Source organism: Diadema antillarum, unplaced genomic scaffold (assembly GCF_040938485.1).
Source record: "Diadema antillarum isolate AM-2024a unplaced genomic scaffold, OU_Dant_1.0 seq00001366_RagTag, whole genome shotgun sequence".
NCBI lineage: Eukaryota > Metazoa > Echinodermata > Echinoidea > Diadematoida > Diadematidae > Diadema > Diadema antillarum.
Genome location: NW_027272128.1, coordinates 145,675 through 161,088, shown reverse-complemented (window position 1 = coordinate 161,088; position 15,414 = coordinate 145,675). Strand labels below are relative to the sequence as shown.

Below are 15,414 nucleotides of genomic sequence, written 5' to 3'. Positions count from 1 at the left end.
CAGGCAATAAAAAATTGTTCCAAAAGGTGTTAAATCCAGCAGGATACAATCAGAAACGTGAGTGCATGATTGACCGCACTTTGACCACACTTCAATGAGCAAGGCAATGTGCAGGCTATATAGCTATGTTTCCTGACTGTTAAAGTTTTCAGATGACCCACATAGGCCCTTATTGCTTGAAATTGCGCTGAAGCTTTTTTTTTTTCCCCAGGGGGTTGTCTTTGTTTTTGTTTTCTTGCTTGTCAGTCGATGAAACCGGAAGTGGCACCAGAAATATTTTTGGCGCCTCCCTCCCTTTTCAGAATTCCTGGATCCGCCCCTGAAATGTATTAAATTCGTTTCTGTCCAGGAGGAAACAGGAGGAGACTGTGCAAAGATATATAAATCATCGCATAACAGAAAAATTCACGAATGACACAGAAACTGGTCATTCAAAGAACTTGTTATGATATACATTACCATCCTAAACATTTTGTTCCAAAAGATGCTAAAAAATAATGATAATTCTTTTAAAATCAGTGTTGACACAAATATTTTTTTTTTTCCGACGCGCGATTCCTTATACCATTATGGCGTACTCGTACGGGACAAAGAGTCTTTGCACGTAAACACTTACAGGCATGTGAAATAGATATCAAGGTTTATCTCCTTACCATGGAAAAGGAAATCTTCATAATCATTTATGCATATAATAATTTGATACATGATACGTAATGAACACACAATTTCATTCGTAAACAAATTCATACAAGCACATTCACGGTGTATCCAGATTTGCTGACGTATAGTTGTTTATTACACGTTTTCATTCACAAGGTTCAAGATTTAAAAAAAAAAATCAGTGATGCAGGGGCTGTTTAACATCATTAGTAAGAAACGAGGTTACAGTATATGAGAGGAGAAAACGATATACTAATACGTGTCAGCAGGGCTCTATTGCATATAACGTTGAGATCAAACGTAAGTCGGAATATATCAAACATAGGTCTGATACCTGACTTAAGCTTGATTTTCTGACTTAATCAATACGTTTGATTTACTTCTATTTATACAACAGGACCCTGCTGGTGTTTAGTCCACTATATTCGGTATAAATCTCACCAAAAACTTACAATAGACCATCACCTATATAATACCTTTATGAGCAATCTGAAGAACTGTTTGAACTCTAACATACTTATAATGTCGGTTATCTTTAAATCCTGTTTATTTTTTGTATGAAATTAGATGTTATACATATCATAATGATTAACATAATATTACAAAACAAAAGTCAATCCTTCCAAAACTATGCTTAATGTTGTGAAAGTGTTTGAAACTAAACCCTCCTGGAAAGCCGATTTTATCACTTCCAATTAATTTCCGCCAGCAAAAACTGATATGGTATCATCTTAACGTATTATAGTTCTTACAACTCAATGTCAGATAACCGTCCGGATAATAATTATGTCCAGTGGAGTAATTTTGATTTTATTTCATTAATCTTTGTGCAGTTTCTTTTCGCGCACCCCCGTGCCTTTACTGTTACAATGATACATGATTATTCTGCTCGACCTCTTGTTTATTTGTTTGTTTGTTTGTTTCGAATAGGGATGACCAAAAATGATTACATTTGTCATGTACTATCAAGTATCGTGGAGACATCTACCTTCTTTAGAGAGTTCTTGTCATTATGCAATGGACTCAATATTGTGATCCTAGTTGATATCTGTGAGGCAGCTCCAGTTTAGTGCCTGCTCAAACAAATTTTGGTGGCATCATAAAATTGGTTTAAAGGGGATAATATTTCGATATAACGAAAGAAAACTGCCGGCGCCACGGACTTCGTTATAACGGGAGTCCGTTGGATATATGTTAGTACCTCGCCGCAATGTGCTCATTTCACTATAGGCCTTGCAGTTACCATAGGATAATGACGGTCTAGAGCATAATAGAGTGATCTTCCTATTTTCTTAAGCTTTGTTTATCTTTATTCGCTCGTCACATTATCCGATATCCATGGTAAGTACTTTTGATTATGCAGAAACGATGTTAGTTGCATTTAAAATATCTCACACTGCCCTCACAAGAAGCTGAAAAGGGGCTTCTGCAGTGCCATGTTACCGGCCTAAAGGCAGCCAAACGAGCAAACACACAATTTCTGATTTTTGCCTCGAATGTATACCAGAATAAGCCAGTTAGGGGTTCCACTTTGAACATGAGCAGAACAAGGTCATTTGTACCAATGGGACACGTTGGTATTTAGATTCACTGATATAAGCAGCTGTTGTGTAATGATTATTCGTGTAATCTTTATAAACATCATGCTTGCCAGCACATCCACCCAACAGCAAAAATTGCATTTGGCAATATCAAAAGAAAAAAAAAACTTAATACATTTAATGCAGAATAATGAAATGGATGCTTTCCCAAGTGTAAATTGATGGGCCATTCTCGTCACCTGGTCTACACAACTTCATTCTTTGTTTGAACACGACTGATGAATCTACATCTGGCAAGCTTATGCATTTTGTCGCTTTGAAAACAAGGGAAGTGCCTAACCAACTGAGAAAAATGAAAGGTAATTTGTACTCAAGTGCACATGAGCTAACCCCGAACTGGCTTATTTACCCAAAATGATCTTGAGTTTAATGTGAAAGGTATGGTATTCTTACTGCGAACTTCACATTTGATTTTAGACCACCTCAATGTATAGTATAGCATTGGTAACATATCATGAACAAAATGCGGATGTTGGGAAACAATAAGTCATAGTATTTAGTACAATTATTTTGAAGAAAATAAACATACCTCAGTAGTTATAAACTAAGTTCTCAGCTATACCTGTTGTTAATAACCCATATCAATCCCCCATGTGGGTCTATTTATTAGTTGATAATACCCACACCTGAAGCACTACTTCCATCTTACAGAACTATAGGAAACAAAAAACATTTTCCTCACAATGTGGAGGCATACAACTGAGAAAAGTATCGGTAGAACTAGCTGTTGTTAATGTTAAATGACCGAACTATGCATGTGGAGCAATGTTTTAAAGGGGACCTCCGGATGATTTTCAGATTTTTACATTTGAACAACCATAGATTAGTCATACTGAGGACAGAGTTGCAGAATTTGTGATAATTGGGATGAAGAATAAGAATATTTTCAAAATTTAGAACAAATTACAATGAACAAGGATGATGACATGGCAGAGTCACCATAAGAATGTATGAGTTGGGGCTCAAGGAAGCAGAACAAAAGAAAAAGGCATGCATGTATAGATTATACACAGGTGAACTCGCAAGCAAGCGGTATTGCTATGGCCAGACACTGCTACATTTCTGAAATATGTGAACCTCCTGTGTCATCATCCTTGCGGAGTCAGTGTAATTTGTTTAAGGTTTTTCAAAGTATTGTTTCTCTGCTCAAGAACCAAAATAAATTCCACAAATCTATACATGGATGTCAATATTATGTACTACATGATGTAAAATTATGAAAATCGTCTGGAATGTCCCTTTAACTATAGGAGTGCTTGCTATTGCTCTTTGGAAGATGTCTTATCTTCTGCCTGCTGTTCCTTCCTCACAATGATGTGGACCCAGTGACGATAAATTAAGATGTCACCACCCTTTTCGACTGAGACCTCTGAAGACCTGAGAAGTTGCAGCACTTTATGTAGTAATTCAGAAGAAGCAGACTTCCGGAAGTGTTTGACGTGAGTGTAGAAATCCAGGAGAAGTTGTCCATCAGGTGACGATTCGTCGAAACACGGCGTGCAAGGAACAAGCCATGAGCCTCTTTCAATGGTGTACGGCACGTTGAGCATGTCCAGAGCTTTGGTCACGTCGTTGTCAGATAATGTATCTGAATGAGAAAGCTGTTGTTCCCCATTCGCCACTACCTTGGGCATCTTCACAAAGACAGATTTTTCTGAAGCAATGAAAGTAAAAAGAAAGGTCAAAATAGAGAGGAGGGCAAACGTACACAGGCCCGTAGCCAGGATTTTTCAAGGGGGGGTGCGGTCACTAAAAAAACGGACCTTCGGTACCAATACCAATGATGACACACACACACACACACACACACACACACACACACACAATTATATATATATATATATACGTATATTATATATATATATATATATATATATATATATTTTCTTTGGACGACCGAACTACAAAAGTTGTATAAGAATTTGCGCGCGAAGCGCGCCGCACATTGTGAATTTTGACTGTTTTAATGACGTTTTAAAGTCTCGAGGAAATTTGTATTTTTGTCTGTTGCATGCAATCGCGTTACGGTATTTCATCTAGGAAATAGTAAAAACTCATTTTGCCAGGAAGTTGCAAAGTTTAATTGTGTTCGAGACTCTGCGCGCGTAGCGCGCCGCAAAATTGAGAATAGTGATTTTCCTGGTGTTGTTTTAACTTTTATTTTTTCTATTGTATACCCGCGTTAGCAGGCCTGAAGCCAGGATTTTTAAAGGAAGGGGGGATTGCGTTAATTAACAAAACGGTCCTTTGATACTGTCCCGGGAGGGGTAGCGACAATTAAAAGGTGGACACCATGCTCATACATGGACTTCCAAAATGGCCCCTAAACGAGTAATGATCATATGATTTTTTCGGGCCTTAAAAACAAGTATTCCTTAAATGTTTCCTGCACCCTAAAGAAGTACTTCATCATGATTGAACAATATACCATTTTTCCAAATTTCGGCCTTTTTGATACCCTTTGATTATATACGCTCGTACATTACACTTTCCATCTAATCCGTGAGAAAAAACGACCCCTATTACGCGTTTTCTTTAGCGAGTATGGTCACGGTGTCCACCTTTCAGTTGGAGTTTTCCATCCCATTGGATGCTGTTTGGAAGATGAAACATTCACTTTACTATACAGTATATCAGCCGTTGGTATGCGAGTTTGTCAAAAACGAAAATAAATAAGAAAATTTTTAAAACAAAATGAATTGTAAATGTGAACCATTTATATTTTGCCTCCTTGTGGTAGGATATTTCCAGCATTTCCGAACTTTCAAATAATCATTTTAGATTTAATAATATTAAAGGTAGTAGATCCGATTCGCAAACATCTCCAATATCAGTCAAATGTCATATTAACCATCATGCTAAGAAGGTTTTCTTTGTGAAATTTGGAGGTCAGTGAAATTCAAAAATTAAACATCCGTTAGCCATTGGAAGAAGTTGAGTGCAAATTCAGACCTCAGGCTTAGTGCTCAGATGTTTTCCTATTTGATTTGATCTGTCTTACTGTGCACACTAAGATACATACTGGAATGGTTATTTCTTATTTATTAAATTATAGTAGCATATTTGGTTACTAGCTGTCTCTAGGCATTTTCGAATTTGGGCTGCAAAGAGATCCACTACCTTTAAGTTAGAAGAGAGATAAGTAAATAATGATAAAATAAACAAACAAAAAAGAATGAGTTTCTTTTGTAATACTATCTGACAAACTTTTTACTTTACCATTTTACTTCATAGCTCAGCACTTTCCATTCTCTCTCATACCCTCTTACCCATTACATTTAAATGAAATACAACTAAAATGAGTTTGCGTGCCTGCATAATACTCTTTGGAAATTATAAGTGAGAATGTTCTTAGGTTTTGGCTCACTTTAAAATGAGAACCAATAGAACTGTCACAACATGAGAAAATGTATAAGTAATAATCAACAGTACATTTCCGAATTTGGCCTGCAAAGAAATCCGCTACCTGTAAGTTAGAAAAGAGATTAGTAAATAATGATAAAATAAACAACAAAAAAGAATGAGTCTCTACCGCCGTATCCAGAACAGAGCCTGAAACGGTGCAGGCTCAAGAAATCGTTTGTACTAATACGTCTTGAAGTACTGTGTGATACTGTTGACTCAGACTTCTACAAAGCTGTAAGTGAGAATTTTAACCCAATCCGGCTCATTACCTGTGTTTTTTATGAAAAATATGAATAAGTGCGTGTTTAAAAGCATTAGATTATGCACGGAGATCGTACAGTTACTTGATAGATGATCTTTTCTCGAATGTTGGTACTAGCAAAAGGGCTAGAAAAAGCAGCTATTATAATTCGTTAGGCATGCATAATGGCCCAATGAGTGTTACAAGAGAACTGGAGTAAGACAGGCCTTTCATTTTGTTTTGCCTCTCCTGATCGTTCGTAAGAAATGCTAATTCATGACCACCTTTTCACAATTTGATTGGAGCATGCATTCATAATGGAAAATAGTTGACATAATAATCTATCCCCAGGCATTATCATGCCAACATGTACTTATATATACATGTACTATATCTTTGTGAGACGTAGATATAAAATGTCTCAGGTTTTCGATTTTAGTAATTTCGAGGAAATTTCTTTAATTTTTATCATATATGTAAACTTGAGGCTTTTAGATTTTCATCCACTTACCTCTGTTCCTGTGAAAAAATGCAAGTGTCAACCTCAATGTCATCCACGAATCGCACGTACTCGGGCGGCCAGTGGAAAAAAAAAAAAAAAAAAAAACACCGGTCACACGGGCCAAGGGCCATGGCATGCAGTGCCAATATAATAATAGCTCGCACAAATTGATACATAACATTTGTGTTTGTGTGCATGGGGACGATCCGATGGTTCATACAACAAAAGGGTTTCGTACAATTATTTTTAACATTGTTAAACTTACTCTTCCACATTTACGTAGCATATAATGTGTCTTTATATTTATTTGGATTGTTATCTTGAGAATTGCTAAAAACCGTTATTATGAAAAAGTGGACCTTTCAGAATTTTGGGGGGTGCGTACGCACCCGACGCACCCCCCCTGGCTACGGGCCTGGTACATGTATGTCAAAATAATGTTCCACAAATTGGAGGGAAAAGAATGATTGTACATTGTATTAACGTTTAGTATCAGAAAACACAAGCGGGAATATTTTAACGAAACCCCTTTTGAGTTTCAAAACAACAGTATACACGACCCTTCTTGTGTGCCCTCTTACGGAGTATGGTTGCACAGTGTGGGATCCCCACACAATAGGTTATTTTTTTAACCAGCTCGAGATGGTTCAAAGGAGAGCTGCCAGATGATTATGTGCTCAGCCGCTGTCACTGAACAACACATCTAGCGTCTCTGAAATGCAGCAACAACTTAGAGCTGGCTGGTGCACACTCCAGAAGGGAATAGAAACGTTCAGGTTTTGTGCATTCTACAAGATGCGCAGCTCACTTGCCGATTTGAGCAAAAGTTAATATAACAGCAACCAGACTGTCACGTAATAAGTGGAAGGAACGTGCATGTACTTTTCATAAAGTATGGAAGTTTGCGGAATTTTCATGCTTCTCCAAACTTCATTGATTTATGCATTTCTGCATTTGAATGGGGCCATGTGTAACACAGTATACATGGTATAGGTAAATTATAGAGGCAGGCTATGAGAGAATAAAAACAAAGGGCAGTATATATAACGCAAAAAAAAAAACGAAATTGAGGGCATATTAACCTGGTGTAGCAACGACAAAGAGAATGCCCCCCTCAGCCAAAGAATCGTATAGCACTTGCAGGGTCTTCGTGAGGTCTGAGGTGTAATAAATGGCATGAACCACGTGGATCAGGTGAAAGTTCTCACGGGTGTCGGCGGAGAGACACCCCACGTAGTCGTCAATAGTCGCATTCTTCCAGTCGAAAGACACACCCTGCAAGGAGCTTGTCTCCTCCTCGACCAGTTTCTTGAACCGGTAAAGCTGCTTAATTGATGGCTCCACGACTGTGTTGCTTATCTTCGGGAAGTGGGGCAGGAGCATTTTTGTCATCGCCCGATCAACATCTCCTGAATAGATAATGCACATTGTGGGATAACAATTAATTCTTTAAGACGCCAATACCTATAAAGTAGTTCGACCTAGTATAGTTTGCCAATAACTCATCAAGTATAGGATCTCTCTTGTGGTGAAAAAGTTTTCTGATATGTAATCTGTAACGATTGATTAGCTTTGTAAGGTTAGATAGGTTAAGATTTAAGGTCGCAGGGAATTTATTTTCACGTGGGAAAGCATGAACTACAATACACTATCCGTGAAGCTGAATTTTAAGGCCGTGTCACACCTATCCGGGCAAGCCTTGCGTGCGACTTGCAAAGAACAATTTTGACTACCCGGACGTCCCCGTAGATGATCCGCACATGACAGTACCTAGCACGTATCTCAACCGTAGTCGCCCGGAGGTGCGCAAGCATATTTTTTTACCCTCAACCGTGTTTAGGCCCTGTCACACCTCTCCGGGCAAGCTACTCGGGCTTGTTACGTGTAGGGATTTTCTAGCATACCGGACATTCCTGAGGGCGGAAAAGGATTTGAGCGAGTCAGCGCATGTGTCCTACTTGCTGGACGCGTTCTACTTAAATTATACTTGCGAGTATACTGTGTGACCTTTGTACCAGTCGCGTGGGGGCTGACAACTCAGTGAAGGAATTCCTCTGATGGAATGGCTGAAATCCCACAGAATTTCATTATCTTGGCTGCATACGGGACTGCGAGGTACCTGCGTGGGAGTTGCCTGGGAAGTGCTGCCGCTACGGGCCTCCTACTGGCGTTCTGCGTGAACCTCTCCGGGCATTCCCGCGACTCACCCGGAAAAAGTTTTGGTTATGCTCAAAACTTGGCTGCAGTTAAATCGGACTTGCGCAAGCACCTCCGGGCAACTACAAGTTAGATACGCGCTAGATACTGTCAGGTGCGGACCAACTGCGGAGAGCTCCGGGGAGTAAATTTGTTTCCCCGCAAGTCAAGCCGCAAAACTTCCCCAGATGCGGTATGACAAGGCATGAATGAAAATTGTAAACATTCTTGTTCGCCCGCTGAAAATCTTCTACGTGCTGGAAACTACCTCCTCGCCACAAGCCTGCGTAGCTTGCCCGGAACAGTGTGACACGGCCTTTAAATGCGTTGTAATTCATTAATTACTTTGACAATCAGGTCATCCAAACAAGGAGGCTGTTGAATGAGTCGATTCTAGACATGATTAAAGAATTAGCAAGTCTCTGTGTGTTTTGTTGTTGTTGCTGCTGTCGCCGTTCTTTTTTCTTCAAGGAAATTCTTGATATCCAAATTTGTGTAGGGCAAAGAAAGCGACCTTACAGATCAGCAGTGGCTGGGGGATGTATTGGGGTTTAGACTCCTCTTGAGTGTATTTTTTTTATTCGTTTTTTCAGTTATGTAAAGCGGAGATGTACAGACTTTCTTCTGCGCTTGTCATTCGATTTCGGAAGAGAAGTGGCGTCAAATATTGAGAAGGCTTTTTTTTTTGGTTGTTGCTTTCTCAAGACCCAAACATACCCCCTCCCCCCTTAGCAAAAAGCTATAGATCCGCCCCTGATCGGATTGATAGATGAGATGCATTGTGAGATTTCTGTCAAAGATTACACCAAGGTTCTTGAACGAAGAAACATTATTGATACGTACGTTCTCAAACTGGATGCTGGACTGACATAATGGGAACATAAGAACGGTATTGTTTATGAAATGAATGATTACATTTCTGTCTTTGTTCAGTTGCAGGCCCCCTATACCATATCTGGTTGGCCAATTCTTGATATCATACTCACACACTTGAAGTTTGCTAAGACAATTGGACATTTCCTGTTGCTTTAAAGTACATCCACTAAAGTTAGTATTATTATTATTATCATTATTGTTGTTATTATTATTATTAATTACATTGATTAGTAGACCATGCAAGAAAATAATATCCTTTGACTAAATAATATCTTGGCTAGACACCCATCCCAGAAAATAAAATAAAACAAGAACAAAACACAGCTTTTCCACATTACACAGACTGATTGACGTCTGAATAATACTCTGCTTGGTCAGTCAAGAGGTAAAGAATACAAATTGAATTTCAGCTTTTCCGTTGCACTGACACCATTCAAAATTAGAAATGTCGCTATGGCGACTGGTATGCCTCCGCCATAATGCATGATTCTCCTAATAGGTCTAAATAGTACATGTGGACAATGTGTGATTTCATTTTCACAAAATTGGCAAATGTTAAAATGACAGGTTTGTCACAAATGTGTTGAATGCTCACCTTCCATCACCTAGGTTTAATTGGATGAATAGGAGAGCATGTATTTGGGATTTACGGACTTTAACTTGACTTTGACCCATTCATACATTTATGCATTGAGTAATTTTCAAGGTATGGAGAAAAAGTGCAATTTCTGTATTGAATAGTAAATTGTTACCATTTTCATCTGGCCTTTGACCCTAAAATTCATAAGATAATCACTGTCAGGCAGAAGATGCATAAATATGTAGCACGTTTCAAGATAACTTGAGCCAATTCCGAGATATGGAGGAAAAACTTAGTTCAGCACTTTCACTTGATCTTTGACATTTTGACCTTTGAGGCAAAAACAAAAGAAAAAAAAACTTTCCAGAGAATCTCTATTAGGTTAAACATGCATACACCTAGTGTAAAAAAAAAATCCTGCTGGCATTGCACAAACATGAGGGAAATATTTAGTAAAATTTTAAAGTGTTGCCCTTGACCTTTGACCCCATGAACCCTAAATTCTCTACATAATCACTGCCAGTCAGTACATGTATATATATACTATGTTCCATGAAGAGACCTTGAACAATTTCCAAGATACAGAGAAAAAAGGTGAAGTTTTGATATTTTTACTTGACCTTTTGACCTTTGACCTTTGACTTCATGACCCAAACTTTCACCAGAGAATCTTAATTGGGTAATACATGTATACACTAAGTTTCAAGAAAATATCTTCAGGCATTGCATAGATATGAGGGAAATAGTGAGATTTTATGTATTTGACCTTGACCTTTTGACCTTTGACCTTGAGCATGTGCACCCAAAAGTTGATAGGCACAACTTCACCCCCTAATACACATACATGCCAAGTTTCATTAGGATATCTCAAAAGCTTTTGATAGTTACCTTGTCCACAAAAAATTCATTACGGACGGAAGGACGGACGGAAGGACGGACGGACAGACGGAAGGACGGACGGACGGACGGACGGACGGACGGACGGACAACCCGAAAACATAATGCCTCCGGCACCACTTCGTGGCGGAGGCATAACAAAAACAAAACAAATCGAAACAAAACAAAAGCACCAAGAATTTAACATTTGGAGTTCTTAAAGGGGAAAAAAAGAACTAGAAAGATTCCTATCTACAATAATTAAAATGAAGCTTATGGTTTATAGTGACCTCGTCTACAGCCACTCTGTCTATTTTCCAATTGGTCTACTGGCAAATTGTCTATTACCGATTCGTCTAACACCCATTTGGTCTACAACTTGTTTTGTCTAGTACACATATTGTCTAATAGTCACTTTGCCCACTACCCGTACTGTCTAATACCCAACTCGTCTAAGGAGCATTTTGTCTACTGAGCAACTGATCTAATAACCAAGTCGTTTATACTCACAATGTCTACTTGTCATGTCGTCTAATATCCATTTTGCCTACTGCCACTTTGTCTGCTCCCACCTCGTCTACAAGTCATCTCGTCTAGTTCACTTTGTCTAGTTATCATATCGTCCAACCCTTAGTTCGTCTATACCCAACATGGTCTATACCCATCTGGTCTACACCCAACTGGTCTACACCCAACTGGTCTATACCCAATTGGTCTACTCCCAACTGGTCTACACCCAACTGGTCTATACCCAACTCGTCTACTCCCAACTCGTCTATACCCAATATTGGTCTACTCCCAACTGGTATACTCTCAACAATTTACCCAAGCTGATCATTCCTATCTGGTCATGCTCATAATGAATATATACCACTTTGTCTAGTGTCCAGTCCGTCTCACTGTCACGAACTATTCATAACCCTGCCATGGTACAAAAATCAATAATAGTCTATTCTTTAAAGTTGTTAATTATTCCGCACATGCTGAATATGAAGACATATTAATGGTGAGACACGACTATCCAGTCAACATCCTGGCCGTATTTTTACCATACTTATGATTGTGTATCAAAGGTGAATGGATGGAGTGTTGAAGTTTGGACATATAAATGCTGCACGATTGCTTCTGAAATAAATAACACATCCAGCACGAATGTAACACAGCAAGTTTTTCACACTGTGACATTATTTCTTTTTTTAATAAAAAGTAATAAAATTGTCATAATTAGAACAAAAAATTTAAACCAAATGGGGCACCAAGAGTGTTCAACCTATTTCAATGGGAAAGGAAACTGGATGAAATAGACTTAAGTAAGGAGTTTGGAGTATCTAGACAAAAAAAAACCAACAAACTATATAACTAGTAACCGTTAGACCAATTGGGAGTAGACGAGTTGGGAGTGGACCAGTTGGGAGTAGACCAGTTGGGAGTAGACCAGTTGGGAGTAGACCAGTAAGGAGTAGACCAATTGGGTGTGGACCAGTTGGGTGTAGACCAGCTGGGAGTAGACCAATTGGGTGTAGACCAGTTGGGTGTAGACCAGTCGGGTATAGACCAGTTGGGAGTAGACCAGTTGGGAGTAGACGAGTTGGGAGTAGATCAGTTGGGAGTAGACTAACTGGTTATTAGACTAATTGAGTATTAGACAAGGTGGATGTAGACCAATTGGCTATTAGACAAACTGAGCTGTAGACTATTTCATTCATAGACCTAATGATTAACGAAATGGTCAATAGACATAACGGGTATTAGACGAAATGTGACTTAGACAAACTAGAGATTAGATTAAATGGTTAGTAGACGAAATGGCAATTAGACTAATTGGCATTTAGACAAAATTCAATTCAATTCAATTCAAAGTTTATTTCATTTTTCGACAAAACATATAAGTTACACTTCTTTTGACAACAGAGAATAAAGTGAACAGAACATTATGTATCGAAAAGAATGTAAAACAATTGAGGAGGACCTTATAGTAATTATACATTGTACATGTAGTAAAAAAAAACCAGAAGTGATCGAAATAAAGTACATGTATAACTTTGCTTAAAGTGCGAAAAATGGAGAGACCCACTAAAAAGACAGAGCTTGTAGAATGTGGGCCCCTCTGGAATAATAACATCAATGGAAAGATTAGTTGAAGCATCATAAATACAAAAGGAGAGGGAAAAAAGAGGAAGAAGTCTGGAAGCCCACTGAGAACTAGATTCACAGATAAATACACTTACTATTATAGACGTGAACAACATAGGACAAGACTAGACAACAAAACAACTGCTGAAGAAAAGGCTGTACGGGACAAAACGGAATGGAAACGATGAACAAATAGAAGACAAAATAGCAAACGAAAATGCACAACAAAGAGAAACAGATAATGGTTGTGGAGGGGGAAAAAAGTGATTGTAGCGTCTGAAAGGAGAAAAGCAAGGAAATGAAGGGACGTGAGAACAGGAATAAGACAGACATTCATGTCTTTGACTCTTTTGGCGAAAGCGTAGATAGCAGCAGACATCCAAAAGATTACAATTTATTCTTCAAAGAGGAAAAAGTAAGTCTGTATGTGAGAAAGAAGGCCAAATGGCTAGTTTTGTCCTGGAAAGTCATACGACTGCAATAGAAAGGACTTCAGTCTCCTCTTGAAAGAATGTATGGATGGGGCGTTTTTTATATCATGATTCAGAGAATTCCAATAATTTGGGCCGATATAGATAAGTGTATTTTTAGCAAGAATCGTGCGTAAAAGGGGTAAATGAAATTCATTGGAACGCCTAGTGGGATATTCATGAAATGATTGGTTTTTTAGGAACATGGAATTAAAAATAGACGGAAGCAAATTGTTACAATACTTTATACATAAATTGGCCTAAATCATACAAAAACAAATCTTTAATTTTTAAGAGCTTATTGGAGGTAAACAACGTGTTTGTATCATATGAGAACGTACAGGGGAATGGCAGATAATGCGGAGGGCTGGTTGGAAGACGAGTTGATAGTAGACAAAGCGAGTTTAGACGAGATGGCATTTGACTAGGTGAACAGTGGACAGTGTGGTTGTAGACGAGGTGCCAGTTTACCAAGCTTATAGGGCAGAGAACTCTCGAAAGGAAAAAAAAAAACCCAGTGCACTGAAATGAAAGGCGATCCGTCTTACGTAATAAATCAGCACTTGTATAGATGCTAGACGTGCATGTGCACGAATGAACTAGTAAAATGAAGAAAGCCAAACCTGAAATTCTCAGGCGCATGGAAAAAGAATGCTTGGAGAGACAAGAATATATAAATACATTTTTGGAGTTCTTGTTATAGGTATATATACACATACATATACATAATACGATACATATATACCTATGACAAAAACTCCAAAATATATAGGTGTACCTGTGCTTGGAAGTCTCGTCCGCTACCGGCGGACAAGACTCCCTAGCACAGGTACACCTGGGGGGCATTTCATCAACGAGTTCGTCGGAGTTTTCACCGACAAATTTGCTATCAGCCAATCAGACGCAAGGACTTCATTAGCTTTTAACAGTTGTCAGTGTAAATCCTTGCGTCTGATTGGCTAATAGCAAATTCGTCGGTGAAAACCTCCGACGAACTCGTTGATGAAACGCCTCCCAGGAATGCTCTGCTTCACAACATCAAACACTTTCCATCAATCATCTACAAACTATACTCAACAGATACACAACAACAATATATATATATATATATATATATATATATATATATATATATAGTGCGAAAGATTGTTTCTTAGGAGATTAACGTTACCTTAACCCTAACCCTAACCCTAAACTCTCACACTAACCCTAAAGACACCTAATTACTTAATCATATCACTTATACATATCACTTGATTTTTTTTTTATTTTAGCGAAGGGTACATTATGGAACTCTTGCAACAACAAAAAAAAAAATGAAATACACGTTGTCGTACCTGCTCCACTGCCGATACCCAATATTCGTAGCTGAGAGGTTTGCGAACATCTAGCGGATATATCGGCAGCGACTGTTCTTCCAAAGGCCTCTTCGCTCCAGTTTCCGACAGGGCCTACTTTGGTAGCATACTGCAAGAATGTCTGGTGCGCCTTGGCGTAGTAATCTAGGTCCTCTGTTAAGAACGTCAGAGCAGCCATCTGTACACAATGTTGTAAGAATGCATGATATGATAACACAAAATATGTGCCGAAAGACAAGAGAGGATACATCGGATGTATTCGCCTTCCAATTTATTTACTGATGCTAACATTTCCTTTATGATTTCCTTCTCTTTTTTTTCCACTCCCGTTTAGTGAAAGATGGCAAAAACGGGTAAATGAGAGTGCAGGTGTGCAATACAGAAATAACAGAAATTCCATAGAATATCAAATGAAATGTAATATGGAGACGGATGGAATAAATATAATGCAACCATGTGGACAAAATTGTTGAATACGTGCCTGAAATCACGTACAGCAAAAGCAATCGTACCAAT

General features: G+C 38.5%; 1 protein-coding gene across 1 annotated transcript; it reads right to left on the bottom strand.

The window, feature by feature from the left end:
• Positions 1 to 3,520: 3,520 nt before the first annotated feature.
• On the bottom strand, positions 3,521 to 15,076 carry LOC139708682 (histamine N-methyltransferase-like). The gene is made up of 3 exons (XM_071620615.1): positions 14,878 to 15,076; positions 7,492 to 7,818; positions 3,521 to 3,915 (listed from the first exon to the last, which is right to left on the bottom strand). Exons 1-3 carry the CDS (start codon positions 15,074 to 15,076, stop codon positions 3,521 to 3,523), a joined length of 921 nt encoding a protein of 306 aa, XP_071476716.1.
• Between the last annotated feature and the right edge of the window lie 338 nt (positions 15,077 to 15,414).

What these genes read in the sequence shown, in the direction of transcription:
- LOC139708682 (XM_071620615.1), bottom strand. Translation starts at nt 15,076, where the DNA reads ATGGCTGCTCTGACGTTCTTAACAGAGGACCTAGATTACTACGCCAAG. An exon ending in GGGTATCGGCAGTGGAGCAG is followed by an intron (nt 7,819 to 14,877) that starts GTACGACAACGT and finishes TTATCTATTCAG; the next exon opens with GAGATGTTGATCGGGCGATG. An exon ending in CTTTGTCGTTGCTACACCAG is followed by an intron (nt 3,916 to 7,491) that starts GTTAATATGCCC and finishes TCATTGCTTCAG; the next exon opens with AAAAATCTGTCTTTGTGAAG.